General features: G+C 40.7%; 1 protein-coding gene across 16 annotated transcripts in view; it reads left to right on the top strand.

Annotated features, from left to right (window-relative positions):
* Positions 1 to 12,569, top strand: part of CADPS2 (calcium dependent secretion activator 2) — a 914,362-nt gene that overhangs the window by 379,141 nt on the left and 522,652 nt on the right. For all 16 annotated transcript variants that reach the window (XM_075345069.1, XM_075345070.1, XM_075345068.1 and 13 more), the window contains exons 10-11: positions 7,936 to 8,044; positions 9,511 to 9,714. In XM_075345069.1, the coding sequence (XP_075201184.1) occupies positions 7,936 to 8,044; positions 9,511 to 9,714 (313 nt within the window). The remainder of the gene's footprint in view (positions 1 to 7,935; positions 8,045 to 9,510; positions 9,715 to 12,569) is intronic.

The following is a 12,569-nucleotide window of genomic DNA, read 5'->3' as shown; positions in this document are numbered from 1 at the left end:
TTTGGGGGTCACCCAGGTACAGTGGCTTGTGAGGTCTTGCCTTGGCACACTTTCTGACTGTGTGGAAGTCACTGATCTAATGCCCTGCAGTGTAAAAGTATTGCAGAGCATTATATCAGCAATAAGGGCACGGAAAATTGATAGTCAATCCTAGGCCTAAGTAAAACACAAAAAAAGTTTTAAAAAATTGTAAAAATTTAATTTTTTTTTTTTTTTACAAAATAAAGAACTAATTTAAAAAAAAAAAATACCAATTAAATTGTACATTTAGGTAAAAAACAAAAAACTGTCATATCAGTTAATCCCTTCAGTGAACACTGTAAAAAAAAAAGTTGCAAAAAAATAATGCTTTTTCATCATACCACTAAAAAAAAGTGGTCAAAAAGTTGCATGAAAATATCACTGAAAACATCAGCCCCCCGCTCAGTTCACAGAAACATACAAAAAAAGCTGTAGCTCTCAGAATATAGTGATGCAAAAAACATTCTTTTTTTCTATGAAATTGTGTTTATTGTATAAAAGTAGCAAAATAAAAAAAACAACATAAATGTGGTATTGCTGTAATTGCACTGACCTGAAGAATGAAGCAGTGTTTAATTTTACCACACAGTGAGCGGCACAAAAAAAACAACCAAAAAAAATTTCATAAATTGCCATTAGATGTTCTTTCTGCCTACCAAAAACTGGAATAGAAAGCGATCAAAAAAACATTGTGCCCGAAAATGGTACCAATAAAAACGTCAACTCATCTTTTAGAAAACAAGCCCTTACATGACTATCAGCAGAAATTTAGAAAAAATATGATGATGGAAAAACTCTTGTTATTGTAGCCAAACATGAAAAAAAACTACCGTATTTTTCGCTTTATAAGACGCACTTTTGTTCCCCCAAATTTTGGGGGAAAGTAGGGGGTGCATCTTATAAATATATGGGGGTACGTGTATGTATGTATGTGTGTGTATATATATATATATATATATATATATATAATATATACACTGCAGGGTCCACTCTGAAGCGGTGCTGGGGGCAGGTGACAGCTGCGGGCGGCAGCATTTGATCTCCTGCTCCCGCTCATATAATATGCACAGCCACTGTCCATCAGCAGCGTGGTGCTGAAACTGCATCACGCTGAGGGGCTGGGGCAGCGGGGCATATTATATGTGCCTGTGCTCCCTTTGATCGCACATGATCCCCCCTGTTTTAGATATGGCCCCCATGCTGTTGCCCATAGTAAAATAAAAAAAGCTTTACTTACCTCCAGAGCTGATCTCCCGTCTCCTGCTGCTGTTGTCTGTGATAAGGCACGCAGAGATAATACTCTGCCGTGCCGATCACATGACCGTCAGCAAGAACCAGGAAGTAGAGGAAGCCGGAGCTCAACTGCGAGGTGGGAGACACGAGGAGGGACAGCTCTGAGAAGGTAAGGAAAGAGTGTTTTATTTTATTATGGGCAGCAGCATGGGGGGCATATCTAACACAAGGTAGATGTGCCATCTATAGTGGCCGTGGGCAGCACACATGGGGGCCATGTCAAACACAGGGGAGGTGTGCAATCTATAGTGGCCATGGGCAGCACACATGGGGGGCATATCTAACACAGGGGAGATGTGCCATCTATATTGGCCATGGGCAGCACACATGGGGGGCATATCTAACACAGGGGAGATGTGCCATCTATAGTGGCCATGGGCAGCACACATGGGGGCCATATCAAACACAGGGGAGGTGTGCCATCTATAGGGGCCATGGGCAGCACAGGGCGACGTGTCCCAGCACAAGGGGGCTATATTCAATATAAGGGGGCCATATCCAGATTAAGGGGGGCTAATTTTAGGATGGGGGGCTATGAGGGACATATACCCTATATGATTTGTTAGACGGACACTGGCATTATAAGATGGACCCCATTTAACATTAAAAAAAAAACTTCTCTTTTCCTTCACCAAATTTAGGGGCGCGTCTTATAATCAGGTGCGTCTTATAAAGCGAAAAATACGGTATGTAAATCTGGCATCGCTGTAATAGCACTGTCTCAGAATAAAGTTGTATAATCACTTATACTGCATGGTGAATGGCTTAAAAAATAAATTAACGGAATTCTTGACCTGCTGTTGATTCTTCCTCCCAAAGATCACAGTAAGGCTCTGCTCACATTCATCCTACACTCTATGCTGAGCTCTTACATCAGGTTTCCGGGTAACTCTCTGAAATACGTGGTTTAGATGGAACCACTGACAAAACATTCCCTATAATGAGGCAGATGAAATCACCTTGGAGTCTGTTCTATGATCCGGTTATGTTTGTCTTTTCAGTGGTGCAGAAAAGTGCGGTCAACCACAGTTCTTTGCAGTTCTGAAAAGGATAACACTGAAGACAGAGTTTAGAGTAACTCAGTTGCCTCAGTATCGTGAATTGATCCCATTTATGCCATGTGAATGCCGTCATTCTGAGATTTAGCTGGAAACCCCAATATAATGCTTTGCATAGAGCATGGGACAAATGTGGTCCAAAATTTTATGGAAAATGTACGCAATAAAAGTTTAATTTCAATCCACAAAAACAAGTCTCCACTCTGGTCCTGTAAATGGAGATAAAGTGAGCTCCCTCGTTAATGGTAGTATAAAGGCTCTAAAAAAGCGCTATGACCACCCTCCCTCAAAAAAGAAACCCAGCCAAATCTATGCTTCCAAATACAACCCCTACCCCTTTCCTTCTGAGCTCACATTGAGTCTAAACCACATATAATATCCACATGTTTAGCATTTCTGTAGTGGCAAAAACTGTATTTCCAGAAGCATGAGCTGGGCACAACAGTGTACTGGGCACTACAATGTACCAATATACTAAGCACTACAATGACAGATTTACAGTTTTCACTCCGCAACATCCAATGTTGATTGTTTCTCTAAAACACCCATGGAGTCAAAATCATCGCTTCACCTGTAGATAAATTGCTAGAGGGGTGTAATATCCAATGTGGGGGTCACTTGAGGGGATATTCTGTTCTTCTGTCACTTATGGGCTCTGTATATTGTATGAAAATGTGTACTCCAAAAGGCATATTGTTCTCCTTCCCTCCTGAATCTCACAGTGTGATAAGGCCGTAATTTAGGTTGATGCAATCTAATCATGCATCCCTCTTAAACTGTCTGCAGTCCAAATTATGAGTCACTCGTGGTAGCATGCATAACCACTATCTTTCACACACACCAGAGAGACGTACTCGGATATGAATAGAAAGTAAGACTGACTTTAATACGGAAGTTGTACGGATATATATAATCTTATTGGCTAGGTGCCAAGAATACGTAACACGTTTCCTATTGGATAAAGTAGAACAGCTTATTCTGTGATATACAATTTACTGTAATGTGCTTGGTTCCTCATTTATATTAAGCAATGTCAGCATGATTCACTGGTCACAAGAATAGCCCAGACTGTCTGTCTGAGTCTTATGCCAAGAGATATGTGGGGTACAGTTCAAACACCATCTTAAATCCTGTTCTTTATGGATATCTCCATGTAACTCTTATATACTTATAATAATTCATAATACTGTCCATAACAAGTGTACCTAAGCAGTATTATACAGCCACACGTAGGGTATTGCCACATTTTTGTGATTTTGTGACAAATGCTGGTGCCATGTGTGGAGACACGGGGCTCAGTGGGTGCTCTCGTCCACTAAAACCCGCCGCCTTTAGAAAGACAGCGTGGCTCAGGGCTCATCCCAACTGAACGCCGGCCTCCTTAACCGTGGGCGTAACACTACTCAGACAACACAGGGTGAGGGAACCACAATAATTAGACTTTATTGGATCCCCAAACAATTAATGGCACATAACACATAACCAGCAAAACACACAAATGTAACAGGCAACAGAGTCTCACCCTTCCGCTGGCTCACCAGGGATTTAGAATGTCCTTGCCTCAGAGGTTCCAGGGCCGCTCACTCCAATCCAGCAGCGCCCCGCTTTTGGTGGGCACCCACCGAGAAAGGAATAGCGCCAGATTTAGGAAGCTGGCTGAGGTCTGCAAAGTCTGTTCCAGGTGACTGAACTGTCCCAACCTGAGTGTCCTCCTTAGGTAGTCCTGTATGATATTACAATCCTGGCAGCCGGAGTCGAAATCCCTAGGCTGGGGATATGGTCTCCAACCGGAACCGGAGTCCCTAGATTGAAGCCATAAGATATCCTGATCCTCTAGTCAGCTCCAAAGAGCTTAGACTGGATCCATCAGCATCCATCAACTCACTGGTGGCTTAAAGAAGTCCCTTTTTATAGCCACAGCCTTCCACTTAGATACACTGCGTCCTCATTGATTGGTTGGACAAGATCGCCTCTCCCATTGGATGAATCTCAAGCTGCATAGACAATGTTCATCCAAAGGATGTCTACAGAAAGACTGAGGGTATACATGTAGTCTGGAAGTCACAGACTAGATAATGGCTACTAAGGTAATTTGCATTAGATTAGCAATACACAACTACATTACAATGAATGCTCAGAGGGGCCTGGCAGACACAATGGTTTAGCAAACATGAGTTAACAAAAACTTCAATACTAAACTCCCAAGAGTCTTGTAGAAACAATGAGGGCTTATCCCCCATCTATACACACAGAAGAACAATAGTCTGGCTGAATTTTAAGAAACTTTAACCCATGCTAGGCATTGGGTGTCCATGTCGTCACACCATGTTTACCCATTTCCCTGAGAGAATCTGCAAAATGGGGGGCTAAAACAAAAGTTTTGATATAAAAATGTACTTTTTCTTTACCACCCAATGGTATAAAATTCTCTGACATACCTGTGATGCAAATATTCTCACTGCATCCCTAGATTGATTTATTAAGGGGTGTAGTTTGTAGATGGGGTCACTTATTTGTGGGGAGGGGGGTTCTGCTGGTCTGGTACCTCAGGGGCTCTGCCAATGTGAGCTTTGTACTCTGCCTCAGAAGTATTTTTCGACCACATATGGGTATTGGCACACTCAGGAGAAATTGGTTTACAAATTGTATCATTCTATTACTCCCATTACCCCTTTTGAAAATTAAAAACCTTGGGCCAAAGCAACATTTTAGTGGAAAAATGGTAGTTTTCATTTACTCAGCCCAATGTTATACAATTATGTGAATCGCCTGAGGGTTAAAAATTGCTCACTAATTCCCATTGATTCATTCCTTGAGAGGTGTCGTTTCCAAAATGGGGTCACTTGTGGAGGTTTCTGTTATTTTGGCATGTCTGGGGCACTTCAAATGTGACATACAGTGGCATCCACAATCTATTCCAGCTAAAATGGCACTCATTCCCTTCTGAGCCCTACCGTGCACCCAAAGGCTATGTGCCCACGGGCGGTCGTACCTGCGGATGTATCCGCAGGTACAAGCGCATGTTTCCCGCAGCTGCCCACCGGCGTCCGCAGCTATTTTTAGCTGCTAGATTACAGCGGAATAGCTGCGGGAAACATGCGGAGATTCATGCTGCTTACCTGCGGACGTCCCGGCCTCTTATCTCCATAGTGGAGGGCCGGGACATCCACAGGTAATTCCGCATGAATAATTAACATGCAATTATACATGCGGATGCTTACATCTGCAGCATGGTCGGCAGCCGCACTTTCCGCAGCGTGGACACCGCACTCCCCATGTCCCATAGGATAACATGGGGAGTGACTGTACATGCTAAAACCTGCGGCTCTATCTGGAAAATCCAGAAAAATCTGCAGGTTTTCCGCGGCAAAATCCGCAGAAACAAGGTCCCGTGGGCACATAGCCAAACAGTAGTTTTCCACTGTACATAGGGTATAGACAACTCAAGAGAAATTGCACAACAAATTGTATGGTGCATTTTTTCCTGTTAGGTTTGTGAAAATAAAAAAAATTGAGGCTTATGCAATTTTTTTGTGAGAAATAAGTAAAATTTTAAATTTGTCTCCCAGGTTGTTTTAATTAATTTCTTGAATGTGGTTTTGAGCACTTTGAGGGGTGCAGTTTTGGGTATTTTCTGTCACATAGGCCCCTCAAAGTCATTTAGAAAAAAATGACAAATTGCTCATAAACTTTTAACCCTTCTAACATCCTAAGGCTAAGTTCACACTTCAGTTGTTTTGCATCAGTCACAATCCGTCGCCTTGGGGAATTACGGTATCCGGCAAAATATTTTGCAGGAATCCAGTATTTTCCCATAGACTTCTATTAGTGACGGATTGCGACTGATGACCCTGCGTTGCATCTGCTGCGTCGCGGTCCGTCGTTTTTGACTGACCGCCGAGCGGGGAGCAATGCAGAATGTAACGTTTTTCGGGCCGTCAAATAAACGCGCCCCGCAGGAATCCGTTGCCATCCGTCAAGCTTGTAATGTATGTCTATGGTGCTGGATTCCGTCGTAATCCGTCTTACGACGGAATCCAGCGCAGGATTCCATCATGCTCTACTGAGCATGCCCAGCATGTTTGGCACACCCCCTGGGCTGTCCCAAACACAAACGGATCATGACTGATCCGTCAAAAAAACGGATGTAACGGACGAAACGGATCAGTTTTTTCACAGGATTCCTGTCACAGGAATGTTGTAAAAAACACATCCGTTGCATCAGTTGACATCTTGAAAACGACTGATCCGTTGCTGACGGACCTGACGGATTGAAAACAACTGAAGTGTGAACTTAGCCTTACAAGAAAAACATGTTTTGAAAATGATGCTGATCTAAAGTAGACATGTGGGAAATGTTACTTAACTGTTTTGTGTGACATAATGCTCTGGTGTAAGGACATAGAAACTAAAATTTAAAAACTGTTGCTTAATTTCTGATATTTTCACAAGTAAACATAAAATAATCATCCTATGTTTACCACTAATATGAAGTACAACATGTCACAAAACAAAACAGTCTCAGAATCACTAGAGTCCGGCACAGCGTTCCAGAGTTTTTACCACATAAAGTAACACTGGTCAGAATTGAAAAATAATTGGCCTGGTCAGGAAAGTGAAAACAGGCTGGGGGGGGCTGAAGGGGTTAACATGACACACAATGTAATGGGTGATGCAGGGCAAAATAAAACTTTTTTTTTTTTTTGCTTTACCCCTATTATGGAGATATTAATTATCAAAGTATTTGGCACTTACACAGTTAATTTTAAAGTCGAAATGAGGAATATTGGAAAGATTACACTTGAGTGTGTACTCCCTTGTCTTTATACCATAATGGGGAGAGAAGGGCATGACCCTGTTTAGGTGCCAAATAATTTAATTACTACTATCTCTACAATGAAGAGGTCAAATAAAAAAAAAATCTATAACAAAACATATATTTTGTTTTGCTTTATATTGCCTATTACGTTGTGTTTCCATGAAATATTTGGTGAAAGCGCCTCTTTAAAAGGGTTATTCCCATCTCCAAGTTCCTATCCGAATATATAGTAGGCATAATAATATTTGCAAGTACCTCCAATTAGACATGTAGTATAGGTCTCCTGATGAAGTTATGTCTCTTATCTCACGTGCATGGTATTGTTTAGGTATCCATGGTTATATCTCCTCATATAGTGACAGTTTATTGGTTGTCTTGGCCATAACCATGGATGCCCAAGCTGCAATGCCCTGCACATGAGATAAGAGACATAACTATCAGGAGACTACTACATTTCTAATTGGAGGTATTTGTTAATATACACCCCCTACATCTTGAGATAGTATCTTGGAGATAGGAATAACCATTTAAGGCTCACTGTTATTATGTTGTGTCTCATTGTGGTGTATGATTGGGAAAGGACTAAAGAGAAGTGGGTAGTAGCTGGAGAGGAACAACACAGAATGACTTTACTATGGTTCAGTTCATTTTCAAAGCAGTTTGTTAAATATCAGTGAATCCCCTTTAAGGCTTGTAATGATTTTATGATGGCAAAATACAGTATATATATCTCTTCTTAAACAGGTTAGCCAATACACATTTGCTATGTGTAGCTACAGGGAAAAGAAAGCTGAGCCCCAGGAATTGATGCAGCTGGAGGGGTACACCGTGGATTACACTGATCCGCAGTCAGGTAAGTGATTTCTTCTCAGATCAATTGTAATTGGTTACTTTATTTATGATCTTCCTTCTAATATATATATATATATATATATATATATATATATATATATATATATATATATATATATATATATATATATATATATATATATATATATATATATATATATATATATATATAGCTATCTCAGTACAGACCAAAAGTTTGGACACACATTCTCATCTCTAGAACAACTGTGAAGAGGAGACTTTGTGCAGCCAGCCTTCATGGTGAAATAGCTGCTAGGAAACCACTGCTAAGGACAGGCAACAAGCAGAGGAGACTTGTTTGGGCTAAAGAACAAAAGGAATGGACATTAGACCAGTGGAAATCTGTGCTTTTGTTTCACACTTTAAGTATTTCATTCCACATGTTTCAATTCATAGTTTTGATGCCTTCAATGTGAATCTACAATTTTCAGAGTCCTAAAAATAAAGAAAACTCTTTGAATGAGAAGGTGTGTCCAAACTTTTGGTCTGTACTGTATATCTACTTTAAAAACAAAAGAAAAACAAACACAATATCCTACAAAAAAATGTTTCAACCAAATAACGCTGTTAACATTTTACAATTTATGGGCAACAAGACACGTTGTGAAGACCATCTATTTAACCGGACCAGAGTTTTGTGACCATTTTCACCTTTATTACTTTGTACTTGTCTTCTTTGAGAGAGCTCTTACTCTAGAAGACCATTTTAAAGCAATTTGTAGGGTGGTGATCTCATACCGGTTTCACCTTACAGCTACTGCATACAAGTGACATTGGAATATTTTAACAAAAACTAAAATTTAGGTTCAGGAGTTTTTATCAGCTATTGTGAGTAGTATGAGATGGCTTAAAAGGATAATACACAGTAATACCTTAGTTGGCCTCAATTACTGTTTTGGTTTATTCTGGCAATGCTGGTCATCTACTCTGTTATACGGCTCAATCTTATGTGGTCTACAGCAGTGAGAGGGTTTCTTCCGTGGTGTATCAATAGCATTAGAATGACTATAACCAGCATCCTTTGTAGAGTACAGTAGGTGTTAATTCATATCTGGTGTCCAGTGGTTCAAACCAGACTCCAGTAATGTGACCGCAGCTTCTAACATAGAGAAGAGCACAATCGGCTCCTAGAAATAAGGGCGAGCCGTAAAGAGGATCGAGGCTCTGATTCAACAGCCAAAAAAAATCTCTTTATTCAAGGGTTTCAATCCCTAAATGGTTTATTTTATTATTTACTTGTTTTTTTTCTCATGTGTAAGCTATCTGCGAGGGGTAAATACTTATTTTTTTCTTCAAAATGCAGCATTTAATTCTTACTCTACCTTTATCTTTTTTTTTTTTTTTTAAGTGCAATTGGAAAATTTAGCAATTCTATGCATTTGCCTATCAAATCCCGTTTTCTTTAAATCAGTAGCAAATCTTTCTTTAATTGCTCCATGTTGGCAGGTCTCCAGGGTGGTCGGTGCTTTTTCAATGCAGTTAAAGAAGGGGACACAGTCGTATTTGCCAGTGATGATGAACAAGACAGAGTACTATGGGTACAAGCAATATACAGAGCAACCGGACAATCCTATAAACCAGTTGCTTCAAATCATGCACTGAAGTCAAACCCCAAAGGAACAAATGCTCATGTGGAGCCATCTCAACCAAGTAAGAGACTTTTATATTACTACAATTAACATTATATTGTGTGTGTGTGTGTGTGTGTGTGTGTGTGTGTGTGTGTGTGTGTGTGTGTGTGTGTGTGTGTGTGTGTGTGTGTGTGTGTGTGTGGTAACCTGCTGTATATCCACTTAGCCTTTATTTTGGAGACCAGTATCTTCTAATGTGGTAGAAGGGACTTAGTCCCCCTAAACACCAGGGCTCAAGTACAGTTATTCACTGTACACACTATATAACTCCACATCTGAATCTTTATTAATATAGCATCTATAAGTTACTTTTAAACATCGTCTTATTGTGTTATTAGTCATATGGTTTAGAAAGATAGCAATGTTTTAACCTAGCAGACACTACTTCCCATAGGTGTTACAAAGTTTACCCTGTATACAATAAACACTTTGTATTTTTGAATACTTGCTTACAGTATATAGCTTTTATAGCTTATATTATCTTTCTGTAGCCACATGTGCCTTAAAGCACCGCTCCAGCGTTTTGTTTTTCATCACTGCAGTGGTGCTTGTAATCGAAGGTCCCTGCTCACAGTAACATGCTCGCCCCTTGGCATCTTCAACTTTTACCGACACGGTTATGGGCCCAAGACATCATCTTGTGACTGTAACTTCAAACTTGCCGGAAGTCTAAAGTTACGTCACAAGCGCTCAATGCAAGTCTATGAGAGCAAGAACGAGTTTCTCATAGACTTATATTGATTTGTGACCTCGGTGCACTCCAAGAAACACTGGAGCTGTTGGCGACTCACAAATCACCAGAGACCAACCAGAGAGATACTGGAAAAATATTAAGACAGTGATAGGTGAGTATAAGGCCCTGTGCGCACTAGAAAATGGAATTTTTTTTTAGAAAATTCTGCGAGCTCTGAAAGATTTCCGCACCCACGGAAAAAAACACGCAAAAAACGCACCGAAATCCGCATGCGTTTTGTTGCATTTTGGTTCGGATTTGGTGCGGTTTTGGTGCGGTTTTTCCGCGTGTTGGTACATGTGTTTTAATGCCTTCAATGCAATAAAGCACACTGAAAAAAAAAAAGGTCATTTTCTTCTGATATAGATAGATAAAGAGATAATTAATTAATAGATAGATAGATAGATAGATAGAGGTATAGATGGATGGATAGGCAGATAGATAGATAAATAGATAATGGATAGATAGATAGATAATAGCTAGAGGGATAGATAGAGGGATAGCTAGAAGGATGGATAGATAGATAAGGGATAGATAATAGATAGATAATCAATAGATAGATGACAGATCAATCAATCAATAGAGTCCCTGGGAAGACACACTGCAGTTCTCGCGAGCAGTAATGTGTTCACATTACCAACCTTGAGAAATGACCTGTAATTACTTCTGCAGTCTCGTTACGAGGCGGCATCGAGTATGTGTCAGTCGCGGCTGGATGCAAGCGTTGTGGGACGTGCGTGGATTATGCTGGAGCTGTGTGTTGGGGGGGTTAATAAAGTGGTGAAAAAGGGGGCTTTTTTGTGTTTTATTTAAAATAAAGGATTTTTTGGTGTATGTGTTTATTCACTTTACTTACGGATTAATCATGTAAGCTGTCTCATAGACGCTGCCATGATTAAGCCAGGACTTGGTGGCAGCAAAGCGCTGCCATTAACTCGTTATTACCTTGATTGCCACCGCATCACGGCAATCTGGAAGAGCTGGGACTGTCGCATAATGGATGCGACAGTCTGCGGGTGATATTCTCGGCTGCGGGAGGGGGGGGCATTAACCCTGGCCCTCGCCCTCCCCAGCCTGAGAATACCGGGCCGCCGCTGTGGGTTTACCTTGACTGGACGGTAAAAATATGGCGGAGCCCACGTTCTTTTTGTTTTTTTATTTTTAATATGTACGTTTTATTTCTTTGTGCATTCTATATGTCTGTGTGTGTTTACTCTGCTCCGCTTCCTCTTCCTGTCATAATGACATCACTTCCCTGCAAAACGCAGGCAGTGATGAACATTATGTCCCGAACACGCGAAATACCGCAGGGAATAACGCAGGAAAACGCAATGAAACGCACAGAATTTGCTTCCGGCGTTATTCCCTGCGGGATTTCCCGATTACATTACAGTCAATGGAGTGAAATGCCGCAGCTACATGCGGAAAAGAAGTGGCATGCAGTTCTTTTTGCTGCGGGAATCCTGCAGCAAAACCTATAGCTGTCAAAATCCGCCTAGTGTGCACAGCATTTTTTTTTTCCCATAGGTTTTGCTGGTGAATCACTGCAGAAAGGTTATGAACATTTTCTGCAGCGAAACATGCAGAAAAACCACTGGAAATCTGTGTTAAAATCTGCCAAGTGCGCACAGAGCCTAAGCAAGGGGCAGGGGACTTAAAGAGAACCAATCAGCAGGATTTTCATATATAAAGTAAAGCAAGTTCTATACTGGTACTAGGATGCTGAATGTAAGCATACCTTCTGTTCTGAGATTGGATGTTTTATTTCAGAAATATGTACAAGTAAAGTTCCAGCAATGCACTGCTATTTGATTGACAGGTGCAACAGGAAGGGAATAAGTGGGTCGGGTCTTGCTATCTATTCCTGCCTCTGTCTGCTTTCCTGGCCTTCCTCCCCAGAAAGCTATGCTTACATTCAGCATCCTAGTACCAGTATAGCACTGGCTTTACTTTATATATGAAAATCCTGCTGGTTGGTTATCTTTAAATTTAAAACGCCAATCAAGTAATAAAAAAAATACAAAAATTACTGAAGTGGTGCTTTAAACAGCTGGAAAAGGTCTCTCCAGTCATGTCTAAAGTTTGCATCTTCATGTTTTATTTTACGTACTTGTTTTGTTAGAAATTTATATTATTGTCCA

This window comes from Anomaloglossus baeobatrachus, chromosome 4 (genome assembly GCF_048569485.1).
Source record: "Anomaloglossus baeobatrachus isolate aAnoBae1 chromosome 4, aAnoBae1.hap1, whole genome shotgun sequence".
NCBI classification, from domain to species: Eukaryota; Metazoa; Chordata; class Amphibia; order Anura; family Aromobatidae; genus Anomaloglossus; species Anomaloglossus baeobatrachus.
This window is presented reverse-complemented; position numbering and strand designations above follow the sequence as displayed.